Source organism: Crinia signifera, chromosome 2 (assembly GCF_055691185.1).
Source record: "Crinia signifera chromosome 2, ASM5569118v1, whole genome shotgun sequence".
Taxonomy (NCBI): Eukaryota; Metazoa; Chordata; class Amphibia; order Anura; family Myobatrachidae; genus Crinia; species Crinia signifera.
Window position 1 is genome coordinate 87529745 of NC_139218.1, and position 19569 is coordinate 87549313.

General features: G+C 38.6%; 1 protein-coding gene across 1 annotated transcript in view; it reads left to right on the forward strand.

Annotated features, from left to right (window-relative positions):
- The window catches only part of IL1RAPL1 (interleukin 1 receptor accessory protein like 1), a 1364460-nt gene that overhangs the window by 1060183 nt on the left and 284708 nt on the right, over window positions 1-19569 (forward strand). The window contains exon 6 of the mRNA XM_083172527.1: window positions 12366-12440. Within this exon, the coding sequence (XP_083028653.1) occupies window positions 12366-12440 (75 nt within the window). The remainder of the gene's footprint in view (window positions 1-12365; window positions 12441-19569) is intronic.

Genomic DNA, 19569 nt, shown 5'->3' on the forward strand with positions numbered 1-19569 from the left:
GGAGGTGTATTCATGAGAAATACACGTGCGGTCCGTTCGGACAGCTTCTTACCGCGTACGGACGGAGTTGGCGATCCGTATGGAAGGCGGGGTTTAGGACGCACGGTGCTGGCCGCATATTCGGATCCGGCCACACCGATCAGAATAAGGGCCATGGTTTGCAAGTTGCTGCTCAATACCAATGAGTTGTGGTGTTTGATGAGTTCTCCTAGCTTCACAAATAAAGGTCAGTAGGAACTTTATTTGCAAGCACTGGGACGAAGACAGGGTGACTTTATCCAGCTGCCCCGTCATACATCTTCCAGCCAGCATAGCCATGGGAATGCACATCATTTTCATGGGGACGCCCAAAACATGCTGGGTGGTTCCAATGGGCAATTCCCGCCCCTACCGCCATCTGCCCCCGGCCCGCCCCGATGTTTGCGAAGGGCTCGGTGACTATGCAAGTCACCAAAGCCATTCACAAAGTGGAGCTGCACATGTGCATAACAGACCATGCGAATGAACAGTCCCCAAACATTGGGAGGGGGCAGAAATTGCAAAAAAAGAGTCAAGAGTCAAAATGACCTCCCATGTGTGCATCAGTATGTTGTCTACTTACTGACACTATGGGCCTTATTCTGTTTGGTGCAGTCCGTTCCGAATTCTTTCAGAGGGCGCTTTTTAGCTACCTGCGCATGCGTAGGCAATGCAATGTGCATGTGCAACGCAGTGTCTTCGCACTCGTTCTCACCAATACCGTCTACAAATGTGCACCGAACTCCCTCGGGAAATATGAGTGCAATATGGGCGTCATGTGGGCGTACACAAGGGCACGGTTTCAAAGTGGGCAAAACTGGGCGTAAATCTGGGCATACACGTGGGAGTGCACGAACAGTGGTAGGCGTGCATTCGGACTGGACACCGAGTGCAAGCGAACCAACGTGTTTCGCTCTTAGAGCTTTTTCAAGGTGCTCTTTCGACAGCACCTTGAGAAAGCTCTAAGAGCGAAACGCGTCGGTGTATTGGAGCCCTGACACCCATTATTGCCACCCAGATTCAGCTACTTCTTTGTGACCGGACCAGCTTTCCTCATCAAATATCCCAGCAGCCGCAATTTACCAGGACACCATATCTACAAACGAGGTTGAGCCCTATAACAACAGGGGCTCCCTTGGCTGGAAAAATACAAACCAGGTCGAGCCCGTTACCAACAGGGGCTCCCTAGGCTGGAAAATTACATCACTCCTAAAACCCACCATCGGCCCACTTCATTGGGACATATCAGGAAGCATACATAGGAACGGACACTGAGACTCTCACCTTTGAGAAAACTGGGTGACTATCAAGGCTCCATATTTTATTTAAATTATCAGCAATAGTACCATCTTTTTAATTTATCCATATATGTGGTGTATTTTAACAAGTGTATTTTTAATAAATGTATTTTTACCTCTAATTGTTGCATATTAATAGGTAAAAGCGCGGTTTCACACCTCTTTTCTTTCCTTCCTACATTTTGACTGTCTGTAAATACCCTGTTTTGTTGTATCACTGTCCCCTATGTAAAGCGCAACGGAATGTGCTGCGCTATATAAGAAACTGTTAATAAATAAATAAATAAAATATAATGGATCTAGTAATACTGTGTATACATATTGTAAGGGGTGTGCACCGACCACTTTTTGTGTTTCGTGTTTCGGGTCTGTATCTCCGGCCATGTTTTGGATCTGGATTTGTTTCAAAACACCACCTTTCCATGTTTTGTGTTTTGGATCTGGATTAACCTCAATAAAACTTACGTCCACTTAGTTCCAGTCTATTCTGAACACGTTACCTCACAATGTTGTTTTTAGGCCAAAAGGTTGCACCGAAGTAGCTGAATGACAATGTTAAGTGACACAAGTGGATGGCAGAAACACGCAGCCCAAATAGGAGTGGCACTGTAGTGGCAGAATGATGGCAGTTTGAAAAAATAGGCCCCAAAGGGCACATAATGCAAAGAGAAAAAAGAGGTGCAATATGGATTGGTCCTTGGGCCCTCCCACCCAATCATTTCAGCAAAAGGGTCTGTGTGTGTCATGATTGGTTTGTTTGGGTTCCCACAAAAATAGAAGCAATGTATCTCTCCCTGTACAAACTGGCTCTTCAGAGGCAAGATGTCATCCTCTTCCTCAACCTCAGATTTCTCAATTCATCCCTGCTGCACTCCACAATCACAGGTCCCTCAGTAGGTAATTCCTGGTCTTCATTGAAGAATTGATCATTCATTTTGATGAACATCATCATCTCCACATCTTGTGGAAGCAACCTCCTATGCCGATCACTGACCAGGTTCCCGGCTGCCCTAAAAACTCTTTCAGAGTACACACTGGAGGGGGGAAAACTCAGATAAAATAGAGCCAGTTTGTACAGGGGCTTCCAAATTGCCTCTTTTTCCTGCCAGAACAGGAATGGACTGTCTGACATGCCTACTTGGATGCTGTCACCAATGTAATCCTCTACTATTTTTTCCATTGGGGTGCAAGCAATTTTAAGCAAATTTGGCCCAGTGAAGGTTGCAAGATCAGCATAATTCGGGTGCCATTTTCAGCATTTATATGCATGAAAACTGCACCCGAATGGCACCTCACACCCTTCACACCTAATAGGATCAACTCCTTGGACTCTCCTTGGTAATTTGTGATACCATGTTTTTAGAAGGCATAGTTGTTTGCTGTGTTTTTGATGATAGCTTAACTTGTTTCAATTTTCTAGCAGGGGGTAGGAGGATGGCTTGGATTGTCATGTGAAGGTGAACCACTAGTCATGAACATAGACCAGGGCCTTAGTCATTCCTTGCCACTCTGTTTCATAAATGTTATATTGGCAATCTTACGTTTCTTCTCACATTATTTACATGTATTTATTTTCTTCATGTTAAACTTTGGCATTGTGGATTTTACTTGCCCTCTACGATGACATTGGGCATTGGCCTTGGCAGGCGACATTGATGGCATTTCATTGTCTATGTCTATGTCATGAATAGTGGCAGAAGCTTCAGAACTAGGAGGAAGTGGTTCTTGTTCTTTCATTATTTTATCCTCCAAATTTTGGTTCTCCATTATCTGGAGTATCACTGGACTGAACTTTAACATCAGTATCACTGGACTGGAATTATACAGCAGTATCACTGGATTGCACTTAATGGCAGTATCACTGGACTGGATTTTAAGGGCAGTATCACTGGACTGGAACTATGTAGCAGTATCACTGGACTGGAATTACACTGCTGTATCACTGGACTTTAACAGCATTATCACTGAAATAGAATTATACAGCAGTACCACTGGTCTGGACTTTAATTTCAGTATCACTGGACCTATACAGCAGCACCAATTGATTTATGGCAGCACAGGCCACCAGCACTAGGCAGCACACGGTCCGCACTCGCATCAAAGTGTTTGGGTGTATACAGATTTTAGAAATCCGAACCTGCTCACCCTAATTACAATAAACTGTATTTATGCTAATATACTGTATTTTTTTAGTACATTGTAAAGTTTATTTACATTAATTCAATTTGGGGATTTTAAGTGTGTCCTATTCATTTGAGTACGGTGGTCTAAACTGGATAGAAACTGGAAAAAATAATTTTGAAATCTCTTCTCAAATATGCAATATTTTGAATAAGTTATTTTTATTTATACCATATCATGCTAAAATATTGAACTCCTTAATTATTGAAGGCAGGAGTAGCTCCCTGAAAAACGTTGTCTTATTTTGTTTATCAGTGTGTAATTAAAGCAGCTTCGATTAGCTTGGATTCAATCTTTGTGTTATATGTTTTCTTCACATAGCGAAATTAAAAAACTATGATGGAATTTAAAGTCTCTTAAGAGAGCACAGACAATGGGCGTCAGCTCCTTCTGGACTGAAGGGTGGTCGGATAGAGCTGGGAAAATTTAAAGCATTGTTACAGCTCAAGGCAAAATGAGATGAAAGAGATGTATAAAATAGCATAATAGCCTAGCAGAATCTTACTGTGTATTGGCACCTTAAGACAGCAGTGAAAATGGCTTTAAAATGATAAAACATTCAAAATTTTTAGTTTCTACAATCGGAAATTATTGACATAGTGAATGCTGGCTTTAATAACTCATACATACTGTAATTTAGCAACATTTTCCAGGTATCTCATTTAACCAGCATGTACACACTTTAAATTGATAATGCTGCAATACATATAAAAATCAAATTATTATTATACTGTATAATGCTAAATTATTGATATGAATTCTTCCCTTTTTGCGTTTAGTTTTATTTTTGATTAATGTTTTTGTTCACTTTGTAGTGAATCATTTCCTGATGAAATAAACAATTTCACACAACATATTGATGAAGTTGTTAAACTGTAAAGTCTGCAATAGTCAGAGCACTGATGTGTTACAGCTGAAATTTTGATTGCCTTGAGATTTGTTGACAACTGTCAATATCTTCCCACAATATTGTTGAAAACACCTGAGACTTTATTAACCTTTGGCACAAATGTGCTGTCCTTTTCAAATGCACCAATTTATTTTTATAATATGTGCCTGTTTTATATATACAGAGTATAAATGCTCCGTTAGTCCAATACTTTGGCTCACAATAATTTGTAGTTGCATTCTACATATGTGTGAAAATATCACTGTTTGTCAAGAGAAAACTATAAAAATTGTACTGTAATTTTGGCTCCACATCTTGTTGTTTCAATGTTTTTGTTGTAGCACAATTAAATTTAAATCAATTGCAAGTACAGCACATTTTGAGCATATCACACAGTGTATTGATTACATAGTTTACCTCTAATCATTCTGTACTTCAATTAATATTGTTATTGAGTGGACTGGATAAGTACAGCACTACTGGATATGCCTCCTGTAACTTAAAGGTGCTTAATTACACTATTTATCCAAATAAATCCTCCTCCATCTGTAGTCTATCACAAAGTCAGATTAATCTTGTGAGGTTAGAAAAACAGGGAAGGCTATACTATGTTGTTTTATATTGATTGTTGCCTAGAGAAATTCAGACCAGAGAAAGGAAGACATTTAGTTTAACAGTTGATTATATTTTTCTAATTTAAAAAATTATTTTTTTATAAATATGTGACCAGTAATATTTTCTATATTTAATTTATTTTAAATAAAACTGATTTCATGAATTTTCACAATTAATTGAAACTTTAATTTCAATATAAAACATTTCTAAAGTTTATACTGTATATACAGTACTGTGTGTGTTTCCTTTTACAAATGCTTTACCTGGATGGCTATTGTACCACATTTCACTGTCTCACAAAATTCTACAGCCAGCAAAAGAATGTTTTTCACACTCTTTGTTAAACAAATAAATGAATGCTTAGCAGTTCACAGAAAAGTTTAGTGTTGTTTGCAATTACCAGCGGCGTAACTATAGCACCGCAGCCCCCGCCACCGCGGGGGGTGCTGTGCATGTGGGGGCGCCGGGGGCTGCGGTGCTATAGTTACACCCCCCCCCCCAATCCCCCGCAGACTTACCTATCTCGCTGTTCCCGGCGGCTCCGTTCTTCTACTGAGGACCACCACAAAATGGCCGACCCCATTTAGCACACAGTTCTCTGAAACTGTCTGTTGAATGGGGGCGGCCATTTTGTGGTGGTCCTCAGCAGAAGAACGGAGCCGCCGGGACCAGCTTGATAGGTAAGGCTGCGGGGGATGGGGGGGGGGGTTTGCATGGGCGGCGGGGCGGGTGCTTGGTGGCGGCGGCGGTGGGGGGCGCCCAAAACGTAGCTACGCCACTGGCAATTACATTCTCACTACTAAAACACTTAGTTTTAGTAAATGTTGCAGTTATGCCATACATGCTTAATCTTTCATAAATTAAAAATATTTTTCCAATAGTTAAATTAGTATTAATTCTAAAATATTCTACACATAACAAAGACCTTATGATGATATTTCAAGTTAATGTACATTAACAATGTTCCTGCATTATGCATGTCTATCAGGGCAGAGGTGAACTGTGAATATTTCTCTAATGGTTTCTGTAAACTGTCTAAAACTTTTAAAAGCAAAATGCTAAACTCAAACTTTCAAACTAGGTAAGTTCCCATTTGGTGAACATATTTTTATACCTGTTATTAGAGATATTTTTACAATTTTATTTGGAAACATTTCTGTCTGTTTACAATTGCTAAAAAGTAGCACAGTTCCCAACATATCGGTTTTAGAATTAAAGACTCCTTGTGTTATCATCCAGCGTATACACAGAATAGTTATGGCCTTAATGGGCTGTCATGGCCCTGTGGTATTTCTCCATTTTCATCACTCTGGGGGCATGCCTACTACTCCCAGTGATCCTCCAAACTTTTTCCCCATAGGTCACCGCACTGCAAATGTGGCATAGGCAGGATAGCCCTCAAAATATAGGACTGTCGGACAAAAGTAGCATAATTGGGAGGTATGAAATAGCAGACATTACTGTAATGTTGTATTAAAGTAATCAGTGAATATAAGATCACACACGTTCAATACAAGCTATACATGATGCTATATGTAGTCTTTTTTGGGGCACACTAGTGAAATACCAAGCAATATTATCCTGATAGCAATATATGTAGTGTATATTACTGCAAAATATTTCTTATATACTGTAAATGGATCATAACATTATGAGGTCCAAAATGTATGTGGCCAACTTTAGCAGTGATTGTCTTATAAACTCTGGATTAGAAAACTTAACTTTAAGGACTACCATTATTGATTTAGAAAGTCAGCTAGATCTCTTTATATGGGAACCAAAAGCGAGTTTTAACTTATAGATAATGCACATTTAGGCAAATTTACACCATTTTTGTGTGTTTCTGCCCAGACAAATCTTTGCAGGATTTTGATTTACTGTGTGTGAAATAGGAATTTTGTGCAAGGATGCAATCACACAGATTGGTGTTGTCTTGTGTGTCAACCCACTGTCATGGTAATGTAGCTAGAGCTATATTGATTCATGTCTATGGAGAAAGGAAGACTTTTTTTTTAGTTTTCTTGCATCTAGAATGGGATTAGTGCCTATGTCAACACTAATGATGACATTTGTAGCTATAGACAAGAAAACAGTGGACTGTGCAGGATCCCACTTGAATTTGCTTTGATCTTTTTTCCTTAAGGTACTGTACTTGTCCAGGCTTCCATGTCATGAAGCAAAAAAGGCCACTTTGTATCTGAGGCAGAATCAGCCCTGAAGATTGGAATCCTAATACCAGGCAATTGTGTGATGTACTGTATCAAAGCTTGGGTAGAAAATACCACCCAATCAGCTCTTAACTGTCATTTTACAAAAAAATGGCAGGAGCCGACCGGTTGGTACATTATCTCTGTCTACTTTATATCTTTGCAAGCTTTGATAAATCCGCCACATTTGCAAGTTCTTGTTGGTATAAATATTATTTTAGGGCCAATAGCCTGACACAATTCCCAATATATCATAATACTGTACTTCTCATAACTTATATTGAAACACTATATATAGGTGAAGTCTTTGCATGATTTCTAGCAAAACACTTTGGGTATTGGAACAGGTAATTTTACTGTAATGCAAAGTACAACATAAGCAATATTTGGGTTCTTATTTCGCTTGACAGTGTTATGCAGAGCTGTTAACAAAATTGGTGTAATTAGCTACACTAAAAAAACTCAATGTGTACTGTATGTGCCGCTGCATGTTTCCATGTACAGTGCACATACTGTAACTACTGTACTTGGCCTATATAAGACAGCCCCTACTCTCCCATGTTCTTCTTCTCCATTCATAAAGAGGCACAAATACCTGGTAAGAACGTGTGTTCTCTTTTGTGTACATATTCTCTTTGTATTTTCACAATTTATGTTATAAAAACAGGCATACAGTACACTAAGTACAACTCACTGTTCCTGTATTTATACATTTACATTTCTTGAATCATGTAGTCCTAGAATATAGCTGTAAACTCATTCTTCTGGTGGTGTGTTTGGTGTATAATAATTGTGTGCTGAGAACGGCTTGCTCATTAAATGCGTTCAAGGCAAAGTTGGACAAACATTTACTGGAGGAAAACATGGGTACAAATAAGAAATATAATTTGTCTGTAAAATACCAGAACCTACCAAATCAGCAATGGACATCTATACCAGGTTGAACTAGATGGACGCAAGTCTTTTTTCAGCCTTACCTACTATGTAACTATGTAACATAAAGACAAACTTTAATGGAGAAATGTTTGTAAAGTCAAACTTAAATGTAGAATAATTAATCTATTCCATTGCAAGTTTCTTTGAACGTTTTACATACCTGTATATTTTACCTTCCATTGTGGAATGATTTCTAATTGAATGTTGTCAATCTGCAAATAGTATTGGACTCCAGTATTTACTCAAGGTTTTTACAAAATACAAAGCAAAGACAGATAAATAAAGTGACAGTGCAAGTGTTGACACTATCTAAGGTCCCTGATTGGTCCATAAAGCTGCTATAACCTGGTTCACCACCTTCCCCCTTTAAGCCTTCCTGGTTATTAGCTATATAATAATTAGAAGTAGTGTGATCCATTTCTGATATATGCATTGGGAGCTAAAGCGCATATCACAAACATGGCTACCACTAATGGGAAAGAACACCCAGAGAGAAGGACCAAAGTGATGGTAACACGGGTTACAGTAAGCATAGCAGAGCAGGAGCAGTTTGAGATGACACAGAATATGTTCATTTATTAGTAATATTATAATAGTTATCACTCACTATAACTACCAAGTTCACTTTTTTAATGACACTATTTAACCATTTGAGTGCCAATTTCTCCGTGAGAGATGTTCAAAATACCCTCTGAAATGCGAGCATCAACCACATTTGTTATATAAATTCAAATAATAAATATTTTGTAAAAAAAAAGTTTATATTTCCTATATAAGGTAAACATTACAGGTCATTATGATGAATAACAACATTTGCTTGGCAATTTTCACACCTATAATGGCAAATTTGCTTGGAACTCAAATGGTTAATATTGCCAAAGCCTAGGATTTAAAATAAATATCCATTCCTGCTTTTTATATGATCTTTCAAGAACGGACTATCTTTTATATTAAAAAAATAGTTGCAGGCATGTGGATAAAAAATAAATTGAAGGCTTATATTTGTCTCTCTTATTACTGCATTGTCAATTTGTCATTTTATACTATATAATCTTCTTCAAATTGTCACAGTGGTGATCTCTATTATATTTCAATATTTAAGTTGTTGTACTATAGTTAATAGGACAATTATTTATCTTCTATTACTGCTTTTAGCCATTCTTCCTCATTTTTGTAACACTCTTTAAAATGCATCTATTCTAAAAATTACAGGACATGATTGCAGAAATCATTTTCTACAGTCATCAAAAAGAATGCAAACTTCCTGAATACTTTTTTGAAAATGAAATATATACTTAGCTTAAATTGAGTATTCTAAAGTAAATGCATTTGTCAATGCAAGTTGACAGCTATATTCTTTTCCGAAAGGCACTAAGAATGCTTTCAGTTTACAACAAGCTGGAATGACAAAAAAACAATCTATTTTACAAAATTAAACAAAAAAAAAAATGATTATCTATATCTGTTATTTTAAAAGAAATTATCCAGCTTCAACATAAACTTGCATGTTTGAAAGACGATGTATAAAGGGATATCTAAATAATAATTGTGCAAGGCAGTTCTAGCTCCTCAATGTGTAAACTGCGGTAAGTATGAGAGCAGGGGGTGTTGAGTCAGAACTGTGTTGGGGGGTGTCATAAATAAGTAATGATGGGGGGCAGTAGAGTTTGGGTGGGGCCATCCAGAGAGGAGGTGGAGCCAAACATAGGCAGACCATTACTCCATTGGATGCTCATTAAATATCATTGCATTGCATAGCAGTGTTGTATTGCACAGGTACAGTACAATGAACAACCAATTCTTCCATTGGATTCATAATACTGTAAGTAGGAATTATTATCATAGTATTATGATTATCCATGCATTAAACCAAAGGTAAATTTAAGGGAAGCTTACTACACTTGACACTACAGATGGACTGCATTAATGTTTCATTAATGTAATGTTTCATGTTGCAAAAAATCTCATTTATGTTGTGTTATTGAACTATGAAAACACTTTTCAATAGTCTCACCATCTTTCTTATATTATTCTGCAAACTCTTGTATTTAAAAAATATTTTTAATGTAATGAATTGTAATTTAATGTTACCTGTGTGGGGAAGTTGTTCAGTAAAACATAGTTATTGTTGCCTGCTGCCCAGTGTCTACTCAACCACATTGCTACTTATTTCCTTTGACCATTTGGTTATTTGTGGTGAGGGGTAGCCTGTGTAAAACAGACTTACTATGGCTTTAGATTTAGTTATGTGCAGCAGTGCATTAAAGTACAAATTGATTTCTGAACAGTAAAAAAAAATAACCAAACATTGAGCACCACAGGTAAATTCAACTTTAGACTTGACAGTTTGTTATATACTGTCTGGATATGGCTAGGAATAACAGATGCACAAACAAATATCTTAAAGCTATGTGTGCAAATGCTAGGAGCTTAGGAGAGACAATTTCAGAGTTTATTGTGATACTGACAAGGCATTATCAAAATATGGTGGCTGTTAAGGCTCCCATTCACTAGTCGTAAGTGGTGGGGGGTGGACAGTGGGATCTGTGTGGCACGAGGCAGGCAGGGGGTCCGTGAAGTGGCTGGGAACTAAGTAGCGCTATTTGCCAGGTGGCAGGCTGGGAATCAGCGGCTGAATGTGAAAACATATTTTGAAAAGACTGGCTGGCCATTTATTGACTGAGATAATTCTCTCAGCCAATCAGCAGCCTCCCATTTGATTGCCTGAGAGAATACTCTCAGCCAATCACCAGTATTTTCAAAATATGTTTTCATATTCAGCAGTCACTTCCTGCTGCCTGGTGGCAAATAGCGCTACTTAGTTCACTTTAAGGATAGCACTGAATGCCCCCAACCACAAGTGCCCTGCTGCCTTCCCCACGGACCCCGCTGCTGCACATAGGTGCATGCTAGGGGCGCTTCATTGTTGGCACACACCTAGGATCAGACCCAAAACATTGTGGGTGCTAAAATGCACCTGCAATGTGCCAGTGATGGCACATTCCAACCACCCCCTTCGACCTGATGTGAGCATGAACGTGCATCGAGTCAGACAGAATGTCAAGCACATCCGATTTGGGCTGATTTCTCCTCCCAATCTGCCAGAATCAGGCAAAATTGGCCCAAATCGGTGTATGTGTATGGGCACCTTTACAGAGACATGGTGAATTACGATCATGAATGGGAACTAGCTACAGTATACCAGGATATAATTTAGGAAGGCCAGAAATGGAAGAATCAGAGAAGGGGTAGCCATGTAAAGTCTCCATGCGAGACTTTAAACTACCTGATGTATAGTGCAGTGGCGTGCGGTGGGATGAGGCAGGTGAGGCAAAGCCTTTCATGTCATACCAACGTATATGCCAGAGTTTTGAATTTATAAAATATGTAAAATATACAAAAAAAATATTTTAAAAATCTTATTTTTATTATTATAATCATTTTTATAGCCAAAACTCTGGAGTAAAAAGTTTATGGCAGGTAAGGCAGTGCCTCACCTGGCTACCTTTTTTGCGCATCTCTTATCAAAACTCAGTGAATCTCCAGCAGTGTATATTGCTGCACATGTGTATAATGCCAGCATGTACCCATGGCTCATATATTGTGTGCAAATCTGACTCTGGTACTTGCCAGGGACACCTCAGCCATTTACCTCACCACACGTTCCTGGTATAGTGGGAGGGGTTTTTGCAAGATCAGCTACAAGTGGCATCCTGCTGCTCCCAAAGTGATTGTAGCTATATGATAGGAAGTGAGCAGGACAAGTCAGGGCTATGATTCTGTATGGAAAACTGCTGAGACTCCAGATTTGGAAACAGAATATAAGTAAATCTAATTTTTTTCTTTGATTCTCCCGGCTGAATATGCTGGCTTGTAGTCCTGTTTTGACATTATTTCAGACTATCCCTGGATCATGGCAGACTTTTGATTGGTGCTGATTTTTATTTTACCAAGACAATATCAAATTAATTTCACTATTTGACTAGATTTATTGACACTGAAGAATGTCAGTATGTGGCTAGCAACGCATAAGCGCATGCATGGCATTCCTTAATGCTTAACTAAGTATTATAATAATTAATTCTGCTAACATGGGAAATATGGTGCTCTCTTCTATTTATAGAATATTACATTTAGAAACCAGTCATTTTCATTGTTTTACCATATATACTATCATTGCCGTATGCTAATACATGTCTATTGTATTTTGTCATTTTACAGCTCCTTTGACAGACAAGCCACCAAAGTTACTCCAACCTATAGAGAGCAAACTGACAATCCAAGAAGCTCAGATTGGTAAGTAAACTAACAGTTTGTATACTCATTTTGCAAGGAACATAATTATGTCTTGAGAGTTATTTAGAATCTTGAGAGTTATTTAGAACTCCGCCTGATTGTATGTCTTTCAAAACAATTAATAGAGGCATGAAATTAAATGGTTGATACAATTATTTTTGGAAATACATATTTTAATAATGTGTTGTTCTGTGATTGTTTCTCGTGTTCAAATTTCTACTATCACATAACTAGAATCATCTAGGATCATAGCACCGTAATGTCCATCAGTTCAGTGGTATCCGGCTTCAGAAAATAGGCTGCTTAGCGACTGAAGTCTTAGGCCTTTGCTTCCTCTGCTTATCCCTCATCTTTTCCTGCCTTTTACTTGGCTGTTTAGATGAGGTCACATGGAAATCCACCCACACAGTTACAGTTTGCTTGTCAAGAGAATAAAGTGGAATTCTCCTGTGAATTCTAGCGCATTTCCCCGGATCAATTTGAAATATCTCTGGTCAATTCTGTAGGGTGATTTAAGTAGCAAAATAGTCAATGTAGCTATTTCAAAATATCACCAGAAATGTTCTCGAATGCATCAACTGTAATATAAAAAATGGTTTAGACAATATAATACTTATAGAAAAACAACAAAGTAAATGTAATTACAGTACCTGCACTATAAAAAAAGCAATGCAAATAGAGCACTGAATAAAATTGTTATGTTTTAAAATACATTGCGTTTCTTTACTTTGTGACTAGTAAACAATTAAAATCACATTCCGTCGACTCAATTGGTTTTGCAAGCCACATGAAGTGGCAACATTCCTTTAATATTATTTTAGTAAATATGTCATTCTGATTTAAAGGACAAAAAATATTTGTGATATGATTTATGGTAAGGTAACACATTTTTCCAGGTAGTTAACTGTGATTTGCTTTCATGTATTTACCACTTTTTCATTAAGTAACAGAAAAGATTAAATGCTTCCTGGAAAGGGAGCAGTACTTACCTTTTATTAGTAAATAGTATTTTGTAGTTGAAACACATGAACATTGTACAATTTACAAATATATATTATTTTATCAGAGAAACAATACAATTTGAATACTTTGGCAAGCAATTCTCAAAGTACAAATAAAAAAGAAATATATAAAAAATGAAAGCTATACGGGTACTTATACATAGCTATGACATCACAAATATACTAACAATTATCAATAGTTATAGACAAATAGCATTATAATTTTTATATCTAGCTTGTTTTATTTATATTATTTAAACACTTGGTTTATAATCTAGAGCTGTATTAGATAATACCTATTACAGTAAGTTTCCTGCAGTCTACTATTATATATATATATATATATATATATATATATATATATATAGGATCTCAGTCAGTCCGGCACTCAGCCTTTAGTTGAGCAGCCACCTGGGTGCCCTCCGGGAGGTAGATGTAGGACGCTATAGCAAGCAAGCAGCGGCACTCATCAGGGTTTGAAAAAGTGGTTTTTAATGCTCCAACGTTTCGGGGCTCCCAACTGCCCCTTTGTCAAGGTGTACAAACAAAAAATTTTTTTTTGTTTGTACACCTTGACAAAGGGGCAGTTGGGAGCCCCGAAACGTTGGAGCATTAAAAACCACTTTTTGACTTTTTCAAACCCTGATGAGTGCCGCTGCTTGCTTGCTATAGCGTCCTATATATATACACACACACATTTTGCGATAGAAATATATGAAGTCTCTCTACTCTTTCTCAAATGGAACAGAAGACAATAGACAAAATGTTTTCAATTATGTTTCCTATGTAAAAACTCAAAAAAGATAAATGAGAAAAGTTTAGCACAAAAGAATAGAACCGATGGAGCTATTGAAGATCCTTTGTTTAAATTAACTTTGCTTTCAGAAATATCTTTGAAAAATGGACATGCCTTTTCTTTTTTCTACTTTTCACCCTGGAAAATGTATTTTAATGGTGTAATTAGTAATGGTTAGCTCACTGTTTTTTCTTGTCTTCAGTTTTAGAGTATGTAAATGAAACTGGTTTCCCATAATTCCGCATTTTCCAGATAAAATGAGTGAATGGTGCTTAACTAAATGGACTAAGAAAGCAGTTTAACAAAGCCTGTAATTTCCTAAAATGCATGTCATAAACCATATTGTCTTGGAAGTCAATATACTGATATGTATTTAAGTTGCATTGGCTGAAAATATGAAAAATACATGTACAGTTGTAGAGTTATAGGTACTATTGTTTTATATCTTCATATAATTACATATACAAATAAAGTAATGCCATGTACACATGGTTCGATTTGGTCTATTTTTCCATTAGATTTTGCTTATTTAAGCAAAATCAAATTAAAAGTTAGCGTAGTTAGTCAGAAGTAGCGTAGTCTTCCCGCGGTCGCTTAGCGTAGTTAGTATAGTCAGCGTCCCTGTCAGAAATAGCATAGTGTTCCCATGGTCAGCGTAGTCAGCGTCCATGTCAGATTCAGCCTAGTGTTCCCACGGCCAGCGTAGTCAGTCAGCGTTACGCAGTTACCCTAGTCAGTCAGAGGTGAAGTGACTGCATTATTTCTGATGCTGTTAATTAGGAATGGCTGAAGAGCCTCTGAGCATGTTTAACCTGCAGCAGACAGAGGAGGAGTCGGTGGCTTTTCTTCAGCAGCACCATTTGCTGCCACTGACACAAACCTGTGTTAATGGACACCCCATGCGCTTGAGTATGAAGTAGTGCATGTGGCGCTGCCACATTAAAACCTGCCGTAAGAAGGTCAGACTCCGTGCGGCACATTGTTTCCTGTAGTGTCGTAGACCATTTATTACCCTCATCCGTTTTATTTATTCATGGGCGGAGGAGCTCACAAGCATATCTTTTTGTGAGCGACAACTAAAATTATCAGAAAAAACCACTGTGCTGTACAATACTCTTATGAGGGAGGCCTGCACCGTGGACTTAATGTCGCAACCCTAACGCTGGATTGGTGGTCCGGGAAAAATAGTAGAGGTGGATGATGAGTTTGTACAGAGGAAAATCATGTCAGACGAGTGCAGCCTCAACTGTGGCTGTTTGTAAGCATTTCCAGAGACATTGGTGACTGTTTCAGAACGCCTGTGGAAAGATGTGACGCCAAAACCCTGATGGCCGCCATCAACAAATATATAGAACCAGGGACAACTATATATTATGTTATATGGCATGCATATAACACCAAACAGCTGGAGCAGGCAGTGTATCACCATTATACATTAATTATAGCGGTGAACCACCGCTATAATTTTGTTGATCCAGACACTGGGGTTCACACTCAAAACATTGAGCGCCTTTGGGGATCGTTTAAGTGGTGTAACAAACATCAAAGGGGCACTGCGCGCCAGAATCTGGACTCCTACCTACAGGAATTCATTTGGCGAAATACTGTTGGCACAGAAAACGCTTTATGCCTTAACTCTGCTCCCACAGGCTGACAAAGCAGACGACACAGATGTAGACACAACTGCATCCACTTCTGCTGCAGTTTCTGTCAATTTATTATTATTATTATTATTATTATTGTCATTCACAAAAATCCAGTTACCAGTTAAAAAAATTCATCATTACTGTCTCAGATGTATGATATGGCAGGTGTAAATGTGTTCCTGAAACACCCCCACTATCCACGCCAGCCCGAAGGGTGACGATTGGACACGCTACGCGTCTTCCCAACCTTTTCCTACCCCCACTATCCACGTCGGCGTGGAGTTGATTGTATACAGTGTGGCGAGCGCAGCAAGCCACCGAGCCCGAAGCATGTCGAGCGGATGCGGATTACTTTACATATACTTCACATCCCCTTGCTTGGCTCGCTGCGCTTGCCACGATTCAGGCTCGGTGGCTCGCTGTGCTCGCCACACTTTCTAAAATCAACTCAACGCCGATGTGGATAGGGGTGGTATGAAAAGGTCAGGAGGATGCGTAACGTGTCCCCTCGAGGGGCTCGCCACCCTTCGGGCTTGCATGGATAGTGTGGGTTTCAAATGGAGGCATTTGCCAGTATTTAACATGGAGCACTGTCAAATGCCCCCTAACCAGTGTTCCTTCTAAGCTGTGCGCGTGTGCGCGCGCACACAACTCGCCAAGCATGCGCACAGACATTACAACAGAGCGCACAAAGCAGCACTGGTCCCCTTTTTGCAGTTGTGGACTCAGTTAATGGGTGTTTCACCCAATAACTACATCATGTGCTGTGTTTCGAATGTTTAAATGTTTTGAATGTTTAATATCACGTAGTTTTCCAGTGATGCACAAAAAAAACCATTTCCTTCCAAAGTTGCACAGCCAAAATCTTTTGCCGCACACAGCCTTCGTAAAATTAGAGGGAACATTGCCCCTAACCCCATCTCCCTGAAGTAGACATGGGCATAATTACGTCTCAGACAGTTGGAGCGTCTCTCTGCTGGCCCCTGTATGATCCCCTCTCCGCCGGCGTCTGCCAGTGCAGAGGATCTGGCGGTTACCGGCGCTGTGTGAGAGGTGCTCACTAGGCTTGCCATGGATGCCGGGGACAGAGCCATGGATGCTGGGGACAGAGCCATGGATGCCGGGGACAGAGCCATGGACGCCGGGGACAGAGCCGGTCTGCCGCAGAGTCACTACGCTAAGTACGCTAACTATGCTAGGCAGCCATTGGCCTGCCACGGAGTCACTGCACTAACTACGCTAGGCAGCCATTGGGCTACACTGACAGCGTAGCTTAGCCTACGCTGAAAACTTAGCGTAGCCGGGCGCCATGCTATTACACAAGTACCTCAAACTCTAGTAGAAAAATAAACTGTGTAGGCAAGACTATATACTACAGAAATGTATTATATAGACCAAATCTAATGCATTTTGCGTTCTTTTGATTCAATCCTGATTCGATCCCAAGCAAATCAGTTCCAAACAAAATTGCACTGTGTGAACACCCTTTAACCTACACAGTGTGTTGTCTAAACTTAAAAGTGTACAGTTAACAAATAATATTGATGCAAAGTTCAAAATAAGCCTCTACTTTTTGCTCTATAATAATGAACTTGCTTTTGTGATGAAACACTTAAAGCAGTTACAGTAAATCTGAATAAGATTATTAGAGATCAGCAAAATGTTTTAATAGTTTGACAATAAATTGAATTTCACAGATTCAATGGTCATGAATAGAAAAATATAGAGTCACATTAGAGATATAACTTTTTACAGAGACAATATAATTGTCAAATATAATTAAAGGGTTTGAGGGTTGTAATTCTTTTAACCTGCATTTCTGGTCACATAAATATTGGTACTTATGTATTATCTGGGCTCCCATGTTAAATGCACCCCATTTTTTCATACCCCTACTATCCAACTACGCATGGAGTTGATTTTATATAGTGTGGCGAGCGCAACGAGCCACCGTGCCCGAAGCGTGGTGAGCGGACATGGTCTCATAAGAAAAATGGGAGCCCAGATATTACATAAGTACCTCAATATTTGTTATTATTTAGTAACAGTTTCTTATATAGTGCACACAGATTCCGCAGCACTTTACAGAGATTATTTGAATATTCACATCAGTCCCTGCCCCAGTGGAGCTTAGAATCTATATTCCCTACCACATGTACACGCACACACTGACATTCTAGGGTTAATTTGTTGGCAGCAAATTAACCTACCAGTATATTTTTGGATTGAAGGAGGAAACCTGAGTGCCCGGAGAAAACCCACGCAAGTAAGGGGAGAATATACAAACTCCACACAGTTAGGGCCCAGTTGGGAATCAAACCCATGGCCTCAGTGTTGTGAGGCAGTAATGCTAACTATTACACCATCCATATATATCTAGATATAAAAAATATATATCCCTTTCTATAGTGAAACCCTTCCTAATATATATACATGTAGAAATAAATATATGTAACACAAATAGAATATCCTAGAAAAATACATTTTGGCAAGTTGAGTCAGGTGTAAATGCTGTATGTGTAGATGTTATAAGTCTTACTCTATTACAAAGCAAGTAAATGATTTTCCTGACCTTTAAATTTCACAACTTCTGGCGTTTCATCTTTACTTAAAATTTATGAGATGTCTGTAACACCAAGGTTAAGACTATCTGTAGCAATACTTTTCTTTGATCAAGAAAAATCTAAACAACATTTTTCTAACTGAAAGTTAGTTGTTAAATGGAAAACCTGTACATAGAAGACATAATAACCTCTTGGGGAAGGATGTGCCCAGTTTAGTACAAATGCTTAAGTTAAGACCTTTCTCAAACCACAAAAGGCAAAAAAACTTGCTTTGAAAACTGTGAAAAATCCAAAATGTAGCCATGAATTATTATCACATGCCGTGATATGAAGGTTGAAAAGAGAGGAAAAAGGTACTTTTCTGTGTGAGAATCGAATCCACAAAAAGATGAGTAATGAAATATTAAACTTCAGTTTAATAATACACGTTAAAAATTATAAACCTCACAAAGCCATAAACACAAATGATGTATAAATATAACATTAATAGTGGTAACGTGCCCTGCTGTAATGCATTTCTCTACACTATTCTCTAAAATAGCCAGAGCAGTATTAATAAATATAGAAAGTACACTGGTCTAGTCGGTAGGGAAGTTGAATCTGAAATATATGATCAATTCCCAGTGTATATCAGAATACACCCATATTATCTATGAACCAGAAATCCATAATAGGAAAATTAGACAGGCTAATAAAACAATGAAAAATGTAAGTTGAAATTTCAATATAGCTCCCTGAAGGGAATAAATATTTACCCCCAAGTAAGGATATAGAAAAACATATTTTTGTAATGAACAAATCTGCATTGTGGGTTAGTATTGTGTGTCATAGTTGGTGACAGAAGAATATACCCATGTACCCTTTGGTATTTAGAACGCAAATGGCTGCTGCATGCATGTGCTTTGCAGTTAATTACAGTGCATGTGAGTGGGTTCTTAGTTCAGATCTTTATTCTGCATCCCCAGGATAAACCCTTGTTAATTCGGGAACAAAGGGAAGACAGTGCACTAGGCTATTCTGAGATTCCTCAAGCTGTCTTTTACTATATATGCAGTACAGACTTAACTGAGGGACCAATTGCAGGGTGCCAGAGGCAGAACTCTGGAGGCAATGGAGTCTGCC